The sequence below is a fragment of the Ranitomeya variabilis genome, chromosome 3 (assembly GCF_051348905.1).
Source record: "Ranitomeya variabilis isolate aRanVar5 chromosome 3, aRanVar5.hap1, whole genome shotgun sequence".
Lineage (NCBI taxonomy): Eukaryota > Metazoa > Chordata > Amphibia > Anura > Dendrobatidae > Ranitomeya > Ranitomeya variabilis.
Genome location: NC_135234.1, coordinates 749,212,102 through 749,225,366, shown reverse-complemented (window position 1 = coordinate 749,225,366; position 13,265 = coordinate 749,212,102). Strand labels below are relative to the sequence as shown.

The 13,265-nt window shown below is 48.8% G+C and overlaps 1 protein-coding gene across 1 annotated transcript; it reads left to right on the top strand.

Moving 5' to 3' along the window:
- Positions 1-4,777: 4,777 nt before the first annotated feature.
- Positions 4,778-12,954, top strand: LOC143817796 (putative N-acetylated-alpha-linked acidic dipeptidase). The gene is made up of 4 exons (XM_077299262.1): positions 4,778-4,913; positions 6,243-6,324; positions 11,311-11,403; positions 12,217-12,954. Exons 1-4 carry the CDS (start codon positions 4,778-4,780, stop codon positions 12,404-12,406), a joined length of 501 nt encoding a protein of 166 aa, XP_077155377.1. The 3' UTR covers positions 12,407-12,954.
- Positions 12,955-13,265: the final 311 nt, after the last annotated feature.

The window sequence follows — 13,265 nt, the reverse complement described above, 5'->3', positions numbered from 1 at the left end:
ACTTTGGGCGAGATCTAACAGTTTACACAGTGGCTCTATGTTGCGGTATTTGCACATATTGATGCCCGAGGCTAACAGTGCCTGAAATAGAAGGATGGTGGCCGCACTGTGGTGACCAATAGGGACGCTCATGTTGTATGTACATGGGGTAGCATGGTCCCGGAATGTTCGCAAAACAGTGATTTCGGTCACATCTGGTTTGTAGAGCCTCTCTTATGCTGCTATAAACCTCTGACAGTATCTATTGTACAATGGTGATACATGTGGCTATAATAGTATGGTCTGCATTTTGTCTATGACCGAGCATGATCAGTTCAGGTTCACAAGAAACTGACATTAAGTGACAATTGGGTCGAGTGATCACTATACATGACCATTGTCACGATCTATCGCCACATATGTGTATTGAAAATAGGATAAAATTGGTAACAATTGTAGCATAATTCTACTACATTCTTGATTGCCAATAGACATTGATAAGAGCCCCTAGATACATGGGCATGAACCAGAGGCGTAGCTAGGGTTTTGGTCCAGGGGGGGCGAAGCTTCTGAGTGGGCCCCTAACCAGGTAACCTTCATTACAATTCGGTGATGCGCCCTAATAGTGGAGGAGAACCTCAGCAGATGACCGTGCTGTTACTGATGATAATCTCTATATAAAGACCAACATGGATATTACCGCCATATTGTCAGTGGTAGATACTAGTCCTGCAGAACATATAACTGATCACTGCACAGTTACAGATAATGACTTACCGCTGACGATCTTTCTGATAGAATTGTTCATTTTTCCCGTCTTTTCCATCTGGGCCAGACCGACATGACAACTTCTTCCAGCTACAACTCATCTGCAGAGAATACAACAAAGACCCGTTTCACTTCTCACATTCCAGCCCCATCACCATCTACTCCCAACCTGCACAAACTCCTCATCCTGCTTATACCCCAATACTGAGCTGCTGCTGCCGTATGTGTCCTTATTACTGCACCTGATACCCCAATACTGAGCCGCTGCTGCCGTATGTGTCCCTATTACTGCCCCTGATACCCCAATACTGAGCCGCTGCTGCCGTATGTGTCCCTACTACTGCACCTGATACCCCAATACTGAGCCGCTGCTGCCGTATGTGTCCCTATTACTGCACCTGATACCCCAATACTGAGCCTTTGCTGCCGTATGTGTCCTTATTACTGCCCCTGATACCCCAATACTGAGCCTCTGCTGCCGTATGTGTCCTTATCACTGCCCCTGATACCCCAATACTGAGTCGCTGCTGCCGTATGTGTCCCTATTACTGCACCTGATACCCCAATACTGAGCCGCTGCTGCCGTATGTGTCCCTATTACTGCACCTGATACCCCAATACTGAGCCTTTGCTGCCGTATGTGTCCTTATTACTGCCCCTGATACCCCAATACTGAGCCTCTGCTGCCGTATGTGTCCTTATCACTGCCCCTGATACCCCAATACTGAGTCGCTGCTGCCGTATGTGTCCCTATTACTGCACCTGATACCCCAATACTGAGCCGCTGCTGCCGTATGTGTCCCTATTACTGCACCTGATACCCCAATACTGAGCCTTTGCTGCCGTATGTGTCCTTATTACTGCCCCTGATACCCCAATACTGAGCCTCTGCTGCCGTATGTGTCCTTATCACTGCCCCTGATACCCCAATACTGAGCCGCTGCTGCCGTATGTGTCCCTATTACTGCACCTGATACCCCAATACTGAGCCTCTGCTGCCATATGTGTCCTTATCACTGCACCTGATACCCCAATACTGAGCCTCTGCTGCCGTATGGGTCCTTATTACTACACCTGATACCCCAATACTGAGCCTCTGCTGCCGTATGTGTCCTTATTACTGCCCCTGATACCCCAATACTGAGCCTCTGCTGCCATATGTGTCCTTATTACTGCCCCTGATACCCCAATACTGAGCCGCTGCCGCCATATGTGTCCTTATTACTGCACCTGATACCCCAATACTGAGCCTCTGCTGCCGTATGTGTCCTTATTACTGCACCTGATACCTCAATACTGAGCCGCTGCTGCCATATGTGTCCTTATTACTGCCCCTGATACCCCAATACTGAGCCTCTGCTGCCGTATGTGACCCTATTACTGCACCTGATACCCCAATACTGAGCCGCTGCTGCCGTATGTGTCCTTATTACTGCACCTGATACCCCGATACTGAGCCGCTGCTGCCATATGTGTCCTTATTACTGCCCCTGATACCCCAATACTGAGCCTCTGCTGCCGTATGTGACCCTATTACTGCACCTGATACCCCAATACTGAGCCGCTGCTGCCGTATGTGTCCTTATTACTGCACCTGATACCTCAATACTGAGCCGCTGCTGTTGTATGTGTCCTTATTACTGCCCCTGATACCCCAATACTGAGCCGCTGCTGCCGTATGTGACCCTATTACTGCACCTGATACCCCAATACTGAGCCGCTGCTGCCGTATGTGTCCTTATTACTGCACCTGATACCTCAATACTGAGCCTCTGCTGCCGTATGTGTCCTTATTACTGCACCTGATACCCCAATACTGAGCTGCTGCTGCCGTATGTGTCCCTATTACTGCACCTGATACCCCAATACTGAGCCGCTGCTGCCGTATGTGTCCCTATTACTGCACCTGATACCCCAATACTGAGCCGCTGCTGCCGTATGTGTCCCTATTACTGCACCTGATACCCCAATACTGAGCCGCTGCTGCCGTATGTGTCCTTATTACTGCACCTGATACCTCAATACTGAGCCTCTGCTGCCGTATGTGTCCTTATTACTGCACCTGATACCCCAATACTGAGCTGCTGCTGCCGTATGTGTCCCTATTACTGCACCTGATACCACAATACTGAGCCGCTGCTGCCGTATGTGTCCCTATTACTGCACCTGATACCCCAATACTGAGCCGCTGCTGCCGTATGTGTCCCTATTACTGCACCTGATACCCCAATACTGAGCCGCTGCTGCCGTATGTGTCCCTATTACTGACCCTGATACCCCAATACTGAGCCTCTGCTGCCGTATGTGTCCTTATTACTGCACCTGATACCTCAATACTGAGCCGCTGCTGCCTTATGTGTCCCTATTACTGCACCTGATACCCCAATACTGAGCCGCTGCTGCCGTATGTGTCCTTATTACTGCACCTGATACCTCAATACTGAGCCGCTGCTGCCGTATGTGTCCTTATTACTGCCCCTGATACCCCAATACTGAGCCGCTGCTGCCGTATGTGTCCTTATTACTGCACCTGATACCCCAATACTGAGCCGCTGCTGCCGTATGTGTCCGTATTACTGCCCCTGATACCCCAATACTGAGCCGCTGCTGCCGTATGTGTCCCTATTACTGCACCTGCTGTGTGGTTCTCTGTGCCCTCTAAATTCTAAAGCACCCCTCTATAATATAGTAATGCCAGGTGCAAGTGCCATAGAAAACAGTGCCCACATTTTGTCCCCTAGAAAGTAATAATGCCCTCTGTGTGTGACCCTTTGATAGTCACAGTAACCTACTTTTAATAAAGTCCCGAGTCTCCCCCACTGTGCAGCTCCCCTATACACAGTAGGATGCCCCCTCACTGTATATACTGACCCGTTAATATCCCCCAAACTGGCTCCAACACTGTATGATGGCCCCGTCGCTGTAATCTCCACACTGAATGATGGCCCTCTAGATAGCCTCCATATAGCATAATACACCAGATACCATATTGAGGACTATAATACATTCCCCATAGGCCTCCATATAGTATCATGCACTCCCCATAGGCAGACTCTATAGTATAATGCCCTTCACATAGGAAGACTGTATAGTATAATGCAGCTCCCATAGGCAGCCTCTATAAGGAAGGCTGTAAATGTGTCCCCAATCCCCTCCGCAAGGCATAAAAATGACCTCTCATTATACTCACCAATGGCTCTCACCAAGGCATCGCTGGTCTTGACTTAAGATCGCCATCCTCCATTACTGCTTCATCTGTATGACACATTCTACGTCATCCACACCGTGTCACCCATCGCGCTCCTGTGCAGGCACACTTCTGTCTGCGCTGCTGAAAGCAGAGCCAAGTACTGTAGTGCATATGCGCTGGGAAAGGCCAAAGGGCGCTGATGACCTGGAAATAAACCAGAGAATGCGCACTACAATACTGTGCTCTGACTTCAGCAGGGCAAAGAGAAGGGCACCTGCATGGGAGTGCGATAGAGGACACTGAATGCATGATGTATCGCATCTTCCACACGAAGAGGGACAGCGATCACAGGAAGAGGGTTGGCGTCTGATCAAGACTAGAGACGCCCGGACTGCGCCATCCGCGATTATAATAAAAGCTCTTTTTTGTGCCTTGCATAGAGGATTGGGGACATAGAGAGCATTCTAGAACACTATGTGAGGGCGTACAGATGCTGGCCGGACCTTATATGGTGACAGGCTCCCACATGTAAAAGCCGTCCTGCAAGATTCCAGCCACTCGCAAACTTAAGAAAATAATCATTCTCCTTCTCATAAGCTAATCAGCAGTAAATACATTATGTGCAAGACACTTATCGATCACATGTCAGTGTTCAGTGTCTGTCCAGATTGCAGGATAAACAAGACATTCATTGCTTTATATACTGTGCCTGTATGTATGTATTCAAGGCAACAGATCAGACATATCAAAAAGCAAGTGACATGTGCCAAGATCCTCATCATGCTGTGTGGAGAGTGTCCTCTGGTCCTGGGGGCTGCTCCTCAGGCTCCTCCCAGTCAGATGCTGCAGACATCATGTGTAGGCAGTGAGCTCACAGTCAGAGTCCACCTGCGTCCCCGGCTGCTGCTGGAGCTGATCACTTCTCTGCAGCACAGCAGCTTTGAGCAGAGCGCGCTCAGCCGGGATTGGGTGAGCGGTGAGTGACCTCCCTTCCCCCTCTCCTCCACAGACTGCAGAAGAGCGATCACATGACTCACTCCCTGCACTCTGATTGGAGGCCTTCTCTTCCATCTCTCTGCTGACTCCCTGTGATCATGTTTGTACCGTGCATGTTACTTCAGCTACATACACAGTACAAACGCAGGGGAAATAAAAGATAATCATTGACCGGAGGCAGGGGCCCCTAACGCCGGCCCTGACAGTAGCGTAGCTCCGGGTGGGCCCCCTCAGAGCACAGGGCCCGGGGCGACCGCCCCCTCTGCCCCCCTGGTAGCTACGCTACTGGTGACATGTGTTATTAGTGATGGCATTGTAGTTTGACTGACATTAGGGAGAGCTAGGGTTTAATGATTGGGACTAGCCCAGAATGGAAGTAGCTAAAATGCAGGGACAGAGACCATTTCCTGTCAGGAAGTAAGATAAGGCCCAGTGTGCAAGAGAAGCAGACCTAAGGTTTGACTGATCAGTAGAGCAACGTGACGTCAGTGTCCCTGATGTGAGTGGAGACCGAGGCAGTGGATAGCAAGATCCGGAGTAAAGGAAGGAAATGTAATCAAAGGACAGAGGGATGTATTGGAGACGCGTCCTGGGATAGGACACCTAGCCATACGACCCAGAGTTCGCCAGACAGAGAGGTAGCGGGGCAGGACGGAACAGCGAATGTGAGACAAAGAGAGGGGCACGGGTGGTAATTCCAGGGCTCCAGCAAGCAGAGAAGCCAAGTAAAGGCCATTGCGGCAAGCCAACTCCCACAAGGGAAAAAGGAAGCAAAACCGCGGGTTGAAGTACAGGACTCTCACTTACTGGATGGTGGTACAGTTATTGGGGACCGGAGAGACTCCCGAAGTACTGGGCTGGGCGGTGGGTAATGTAGAGATGCTAGCTGAGGCAGAGGCAAGTGAGCCTAGAGAAGGAAAATAGAAATGGGTGTGAAGATGCTCCATCTTATAAAACAAACATTCATGTAGTTATGCACCCACTATCTAATGTACATACTTCCCACCAAGTTACTGTTCAGTAAAAAAAATGTTAATTGTTGGCTGATGGACTCCCTCAATGATCTCCTCAACACACGGTCCTGGCTAGCCGAAATCACTGGCATCAAGCGGCCTGCAAGGGTTAGCGCCCCTGTGGACGAAGCCAACACACCCAGCCAGGACCCCCATGTTCATGAAGCATGCCGGGACATGAAAGATGAGTACCTTGCCCCCGACTACCGCTTCAATCAAAAAATGGAAATAGGACTGAACCCCCATTGATCACCTATGGTAAAATGTTTTTTTTAATATTCTATTTTGTTTTTCAGATGCACTTTTTTCTGCTATTGAAAATTTCACAAATTCTGCTATTTCATTTCATGCGAGGTTGAAAGATCTGGATGTTACAAAGTAAGTGAAATATTTTTTCACTATTTATACTGCTCCATAGCTTGAAAGTACACACGATGAGCATTCACAAATCAAAGCTTAATGATCAGTAGAGACTTTTAAGTCCGTTCAGTGTAAAAATGGATTTAAAATATCAGTAATTATAGAACTGTTTAAAATTCAGGGTCTTTAATTACCACTCTTGGGGCTGGGTACCAAACCACAGAGCACCTGGCTCTGGATATTGAATCAATGGTCACCAAAGGCTTGATAGAAAACCACTGAACATGAGGAACTAGGTAGTAAATAACTGAAAACCAGGCGCATGGCATTGAACTACTAGTTACCGGGGAATGGGCACTAAACCACTGGATACTGGTGGCTGGGCACTAAACCATTTGTCACTGGGGACTAGGTAGTAAACCACTGACGACTTGGGGTTCAGCAATCGGCGCTGGACACCAGGGGCTAGACACTAAACTACTGGATGCCAGATGCAGGGCACAAACCACTACATACTGGGGACCGGGCACTAAACCATTGGATACTGGGTTTACATAATAAACCAATGAAAACTTAGGGCAGAGCACTTGTCACCAGGGGCTGGCAACTAATTTACTGGATGACAGGGGTAGAGCCTAAACAATAGAATGTCAGGCATTGGGAACTAAATCACTGGATATCAGGGGTAGGGCCTAATCCACTGGATGTCAGGGGTAGGGCCTAATCTACTGGATGTCAGGGGTAGGGCACTAAAGCACTGGATGTCAGGGGTAGGGCACTAAAGCACTGGATGTCAAGGGTAAGGCACTAAACCTCTGGATGTCAGTGATAGGGCACTAAACCTCTGGATGCCAGGGGTAGCGCCTAATCCATTGGTTGTCAGGGGTAGGGCACTAAAGCACTGGATGTCAGCGGTATGACCTAATCCACTGGATGTCAAGGGTAAGGCACTAAACCTCCAGATGTCAGTGATAGGGCACTAAACCTCTGGATGCCAGGGGTAGAGCCTAATCCATTGGATGTCAGGGGTAGGGCACTAAAGCACTGGATGTCAGGGGTAGGGCACTAAAGCACTGAATGTCAGGGGTAGGGCACTAAACCTCCAGATGTCAGTGATAGGGCACTAAACCTCTGGATGCCAGGGGTAGAGCCTAATCCATTGGATGTCAGGGGTAGGGCACTAAAGCACTGGATGTCAGGGGTAGGGCATTAAAGCACTGGATATCAGGGGTAGGGCACTAAAGCACTGAATGTCAGGGGTAGGGCACTAAACCTCTGGATGTCAGTGATAGGGCACTAAACCTCTGGATGCCAGGGGTAGCGCCTAATCCATTGGATGTCAGGGGTAGGGCACTAAAGCACTGGATGTCAGGGGTAGGGCACTAAAGCACTGGATGTTAGGGGTAGGGCACTAAAGCACTGGATGTCAGGGGTAGGGCACTAAAGCACTGAATGTCAGGGGTAGGGCACGAAAGCACTGGATGCCAGGGGTAGCGCCTAATCCATTGGATGTCAGGGGTAGGGCACTAAAGCACTGGAAGTCAGGGGTAGGGCACTAAACCTCTGGATGTCAGTGATAGGGCACTAAACCTCTGGATGCCAGGGGTAGCGCCTAATCCATTGGATGTCAGGGGTAGGGCACTAAAGCACTGGAAGTCAGGGGTAGGGCACTAAAGCACTGGATGTCAAGGGTAGGGCACTAAAGCACTTGATGTCAGTGATAGGGCACTAAAGCACTGGATGCCACGGGTAGCGCCTAATCCATTGGATGTCAGGGGTAGGGCACTAAAGCACTGGATATCAGGGGTAGGGCACTAAAGCACTGGATGTCAGGGGTAGGGCCTAATCTACTGGATGTCAGGGGTAGGGCACTAAAGCACTGGATGTCAGGGGTAGGGCACTAAAGCACTGGATGTCAAGGGTAAGGCACTAAACCTCTGGATGTCAGTGATAGGGCACTAAACCTCTGGATGCCAGGGGTAGCGCCTAATCCATTGGTTGTCAGGGGTAGGGCACTAAAGCACTGGATGTCAGCGGTATGACCTAATCCACTGGATGTCAAGGGTAAGGCACTAAACCTCCAGATGTCAGTGATAGGGCACTAAACCTCTGGATGCCAGGGGTAGAGCCTAATCCATTGGATGTCAGGGGTAGGGCACTAAAGCACTGGATGTCAGGGGTAGGGCACTAAAGCACTGAATGTCAGGGGTAGGGCACTAAACCTCCAGATGTCAGTGATAGGGCACTAAACCTCTGGATGCCAGGGGTAGAGCCTAATCCATTGGATGTCAGGGGTAGGGCACTAAAGCACTGGATGTCAGGGGTAGGGCATTAAAGCACTGGATATCAGGGGTAGGGCACTAAAGCACTGAATGTCAGGGGTAGGGCACTAAACCTCTGGATGTCAGTGATAGGGCACTAAACCTCTGGATGCCAGGGGTAGCGCCTAATCCATTGGATGTCAGGGGTAGGGCACTAAAGCACTGGATGTCAGGGGTAGGGCACTAAAGCACTGGATGTTAGGGGTAGGGCACTAAAGCACTGGATGTCAGGGGTAGGGCACTAAAGCACTGAATGTCAGGGGTAGGGCACGAAAGCACTGGATGCCAGGGGTAGCGCCTAATCCATTGGATGTCAGGGGTAGGGCACTAAAGCACTGGAAGTCAGGGGTAGGGCACTAAACCTCTGGATGTCAGTGATAGGGCACTAAACCTCTGGATGCCAGGGGTAGCGCCTAATCCATTGGATGTCAGGGGTAGGGCACTAAAGCACTGGAAGTCAGGGGTAGGGCACTAAAGCACTGGATGTCAAGGGTAGGGCACTAAAGCACTTGATGTCAGTGATAGGGCACTAAAGCACTGGATGCCACGGGTAGCGCCTAATCCATTGGATGTCAGGGGTAGGGCACTAAAGCACTGGATATCAGGGGTAGGGCACTAAAGCACTGGATGTCAGGGGTAGGGCATTAAAGCACTGGATGTCAGGGGTAGGGCACTAAAGCACTGGATGTCAGGGGTAGGGCACTAAAGCACTGGATGTCGGGTAGGGCACTAAAGCACTGGATGTCAGGGGTAGGGCAATAAACCACTGGATGTCAGGGGTAGGGCATTAAAGCACTGGATGTCAGGGGTAGGGCACTAAAGCACTGGATGTCAGGGGTAGGGCATTAAAGCACTGGATGTCAGGGGTAGGGCACTAAAGCACTGGATGTCAGGGGTAGGGCACTAAAGCACTGGATGTCAGGGGTAGGGCACTAAAGCACTGGATGTCAGGGGTAGGGCACTAAAGCACTGGATGTCAGGGGTAGGGCAATAAACCACTGGATGTCAGGTGTAGGGCACTAAAGCACTGGATGTCAGGGGTAGGGCACTAAAGCACTGGATGTCAGGGGTAGGGCATTAAAGCACTGGATATCAGGGGTAGGGCACTAAAGCACTGAATGTCAGGGGTAGGGCACGAAAGCACTGGATGTCAGGGGTAGGGCACTAAACCTCTGGATGTCAGTGATAGGGCACTAAACCTCTGGATGCCAGGGGTAGCGCCTAATCCATTGGATGTCAGGGGTAGGGCACTAAAGCACTGGATGTTAGGGGTAGGGCACTAAAGCACTGGATGTCAGGGGTAGGGCACTAAAGCACTGGATGTCAGGGGTAGGGCACTAAAGCACTGAATGTCAGGGGTAGGGCACTAAACCTCTGGATGTCAGTGATAGGGCACTAAACCTCTGGATGCCAGGGGTAGCGCCTAATCCATTGGATGTCAGGGGTAGGGCACTAAAGCACTGGAAGTCAGGGGTAGGGCACTAAAGCACTGGATGTCAAGGGTAGGGCACTAAAGCACTGAATGTCAGTGATAGGGCACTAAAGCACTGGATGCCAGGGGTAGCGCCTAATCCATTGGATGTCAGGGGTAGGGCACTAAAGCACTGGATATCAGGGGTAGGGCATTAAAGCACTGGATGTCAGGGGTAGGGCACTAAAGCACTGGATGTCAGGGGTAGGGCACTAAAGCACTGGATGTCAGGGGTAGGGCAATAAACCACTGGATGTCAGGGGTAGGGCAATAAACCACTGGATGTCAGGGGTAGGGCATTAAAGCACTGGATGTCAGGGGTAGGGCACTAAAGCACTGGATGTCAGGGGTAGGGCATTAAAGCACTGGATGTCAGGTGTAGGGCACTAAAGCACTGGATGTCAGGGGTAGGGCACTAAAGCACTGGATGTCAGGGGTAGGGCACTAAACCACTGGATGTCAGGTGTAGGGCACTAAAGCACTGGATGTCAGGGGTAGGGCACTAAAGCACTGGATGTCAGGGGTAGGGCACTAAAGCACTGGATGTCAGGGGTAGGGCCTAATACACTGGATGTCAGGGGTAGGGCACTAAAGCACTGGATGTCAGGGGTAGGGCACTTAAGCACTGGATATCAGGGTAGGGCACTAAAGCACTGGACATCAGGGGTAGGGCACTAAAGCACTGGACGTCAGGGGTAGGGCACTAAAGCACTGGATGTCAGGGGTAGGGCACTAAAGCACTGGATGTCAGGGGTAGGGCAATAAACCACTGGATGTCAGGTGTAGGGCAATAAACCACTGGATATCAGGGGTAGGGCACTAAAGCACTGGATATCAGGGGTAGGGCACTAAAGCACTGGATGTCAGGGGTAGGGCCTAATCCACTGGATGTCAGGGGTAGGGCACTACACCATTGAACAGCAGTGGCTGGGTAGTAAACCTCTGGACACATTAGGATAATGACACAAAAAAATCCCGAAACCACTAAACAGTAATGATTGTGACACATTAAACATAAGGGACAAGGCAATAGACAGTGTATATATATGGGACAGAAAATCATTGATCAGCACCAGACCACTGAATATTAGAATATTGACTCCCAGGCCTTAGTTTCGTATTAGGGACCAGTAGTTTATTACCAGCTTTTCTACCTATGTTTACATCTGGAGATCATCCATCTATTTTATATCTGCAATATCTTCATTACAGCCCAATAGAAGTTCGGTCTGTGAACGATCAGCTCATGTACTTGGAGAGGGCCTTCACTGACCCCTTGGGATTACCCGGACGTCCCTTCTACAGGTGAGAAAGTGAAACCATCATCATTTTCGCCTTGGTCGCACCTATAAGGGGTGAAGCGGTAGCATTTGCTACAAGGCTTTAGTGTCTTTAGTGTGTGATGGGGGCTAACACTTCTGTGTTATAAATGCCAAATAATAGGTGGGGTCACAGTTCTTGTACTTTTAAGAGCGTGGCCGCTGGACCCGGGTCTTGAGAATCTTTTTGAGCGACGCTAGAAGGATAACATAAAGCATGACTACTATGAAATGGAGTGTGATTGTAAGATCCAAGTGTACAGGTTTTATATATTTTTATTTTTTTTAGGGGCAGGGGGAAACCAAAACATACGGTATATAAGTCTGCATAGGAGCTGTATACATTAAGACTTTTTAGTTTTTTGATGCACTCAAGAATCACTTTTAAGTATAGATTCTGCAAAAGAACGTATTGTTAGGTGTCACATTTTGAAATCTTTCTAAAAAGCTTCATACCAAACTTGAAACATATCCATCCCCAGAGATGGGTAACTTTATTGATCACTGGGGATCTGACCACAGGGACTCCCGCGATCACGGGCTTAAATGTCCAAGCCCCCGGTTTGACTATAGCGAGAGTGCTCATGCTCGCCATTAAAAATGTGTGGGACTGATCCTGAAGGTTGGTCGATGTGCTCTTCATCAGTCCTATAGTCTTTGGATGGTGCTTTGCGCACGTCATACAAATAGAGGACACAGGACTCTCATTCTTGGGATTAGTAAGGGTGGCAAAAATCAACAACTTATTATCTTGGAGCATAAATTTCTTCTGATCCTTCTTTTTTGTCTTCCCCTTCAGACACATCATCTATGCTCCAAGCAGCTACAATAAGTATATGGGGGAATCATTCCCCGGGATCTACGACGCACTCTTCGACATTGAGAACAAAAGCGACCAACGCTCCGCATGGGAGGAGGTCAAGAGACAAATTTCTATAGCTGCCTTCACTGTCCAGTCTGCCGGGCAGACGCTGGAGGACGTCTTATGATTATAATGTATATATCATATTTATATTCTGAGCTAATGAGTCAACAGATCTCGATTTCTTCTCCCTCTATTAACTTTAACATTCACCATTCATTAAAGGGATTGTCCGGAGAATAAAGAAAGAGCATTTTTTTAAAAGGAATAATAAGAAGTGATTCTTACCCTCAGAGTCCTTGCTATTCCGGATTTGATGATTACGTGTTGCCCGCTGGACTCTACTTCCTGTAAATTCCTGCTGAGCAAATCACTGGCTCACACCTCAGCCTGTGATTGGATGCCTTTCTGCTGTATAGACACCAAAAAAACAGAGACCGGCAGGGATCAGGAGCTGCAGGGGATTGACGAGATTTACATTGATATTTTTGAGTAGTCTGTACCCTTTTAAAAAAAATTTTTCTTAGATCACCTCTTTAAGTATTAATATCATACACCCAAGAATCTGCAAGGGACACTAACCATATTGTTCATGGTCATGATCACTTACCAGAATTACATGTAAATATCATAAAGAAGAATCGGTCCAGCACATTATTATATTTTTAACACATCCTATTGCCTCTTCTTGTCTTCTTGGTAGGGGGGTGAATGTTGGAAGGAATTAACTGAGGTTCTGCTCCATCAATGATATATGGTATAAGGGGAGTGGCCCTTTTAGTCAACTGTCATGCTTTTCATGGATATGTACCATAAAGTATCTACACGAGGGGCAGGTTTGTAAACATTCTACAATTTTGGATGCAAATGTTGGTAATTTTGAGCCTGGCCACATAAGGGAGAGTCCTAAAGAATGGAAATCATTCACAACTTATAATTATTATTATTAAAAATGGCTCCACACATTGGGATGAAGTTGGAATCTC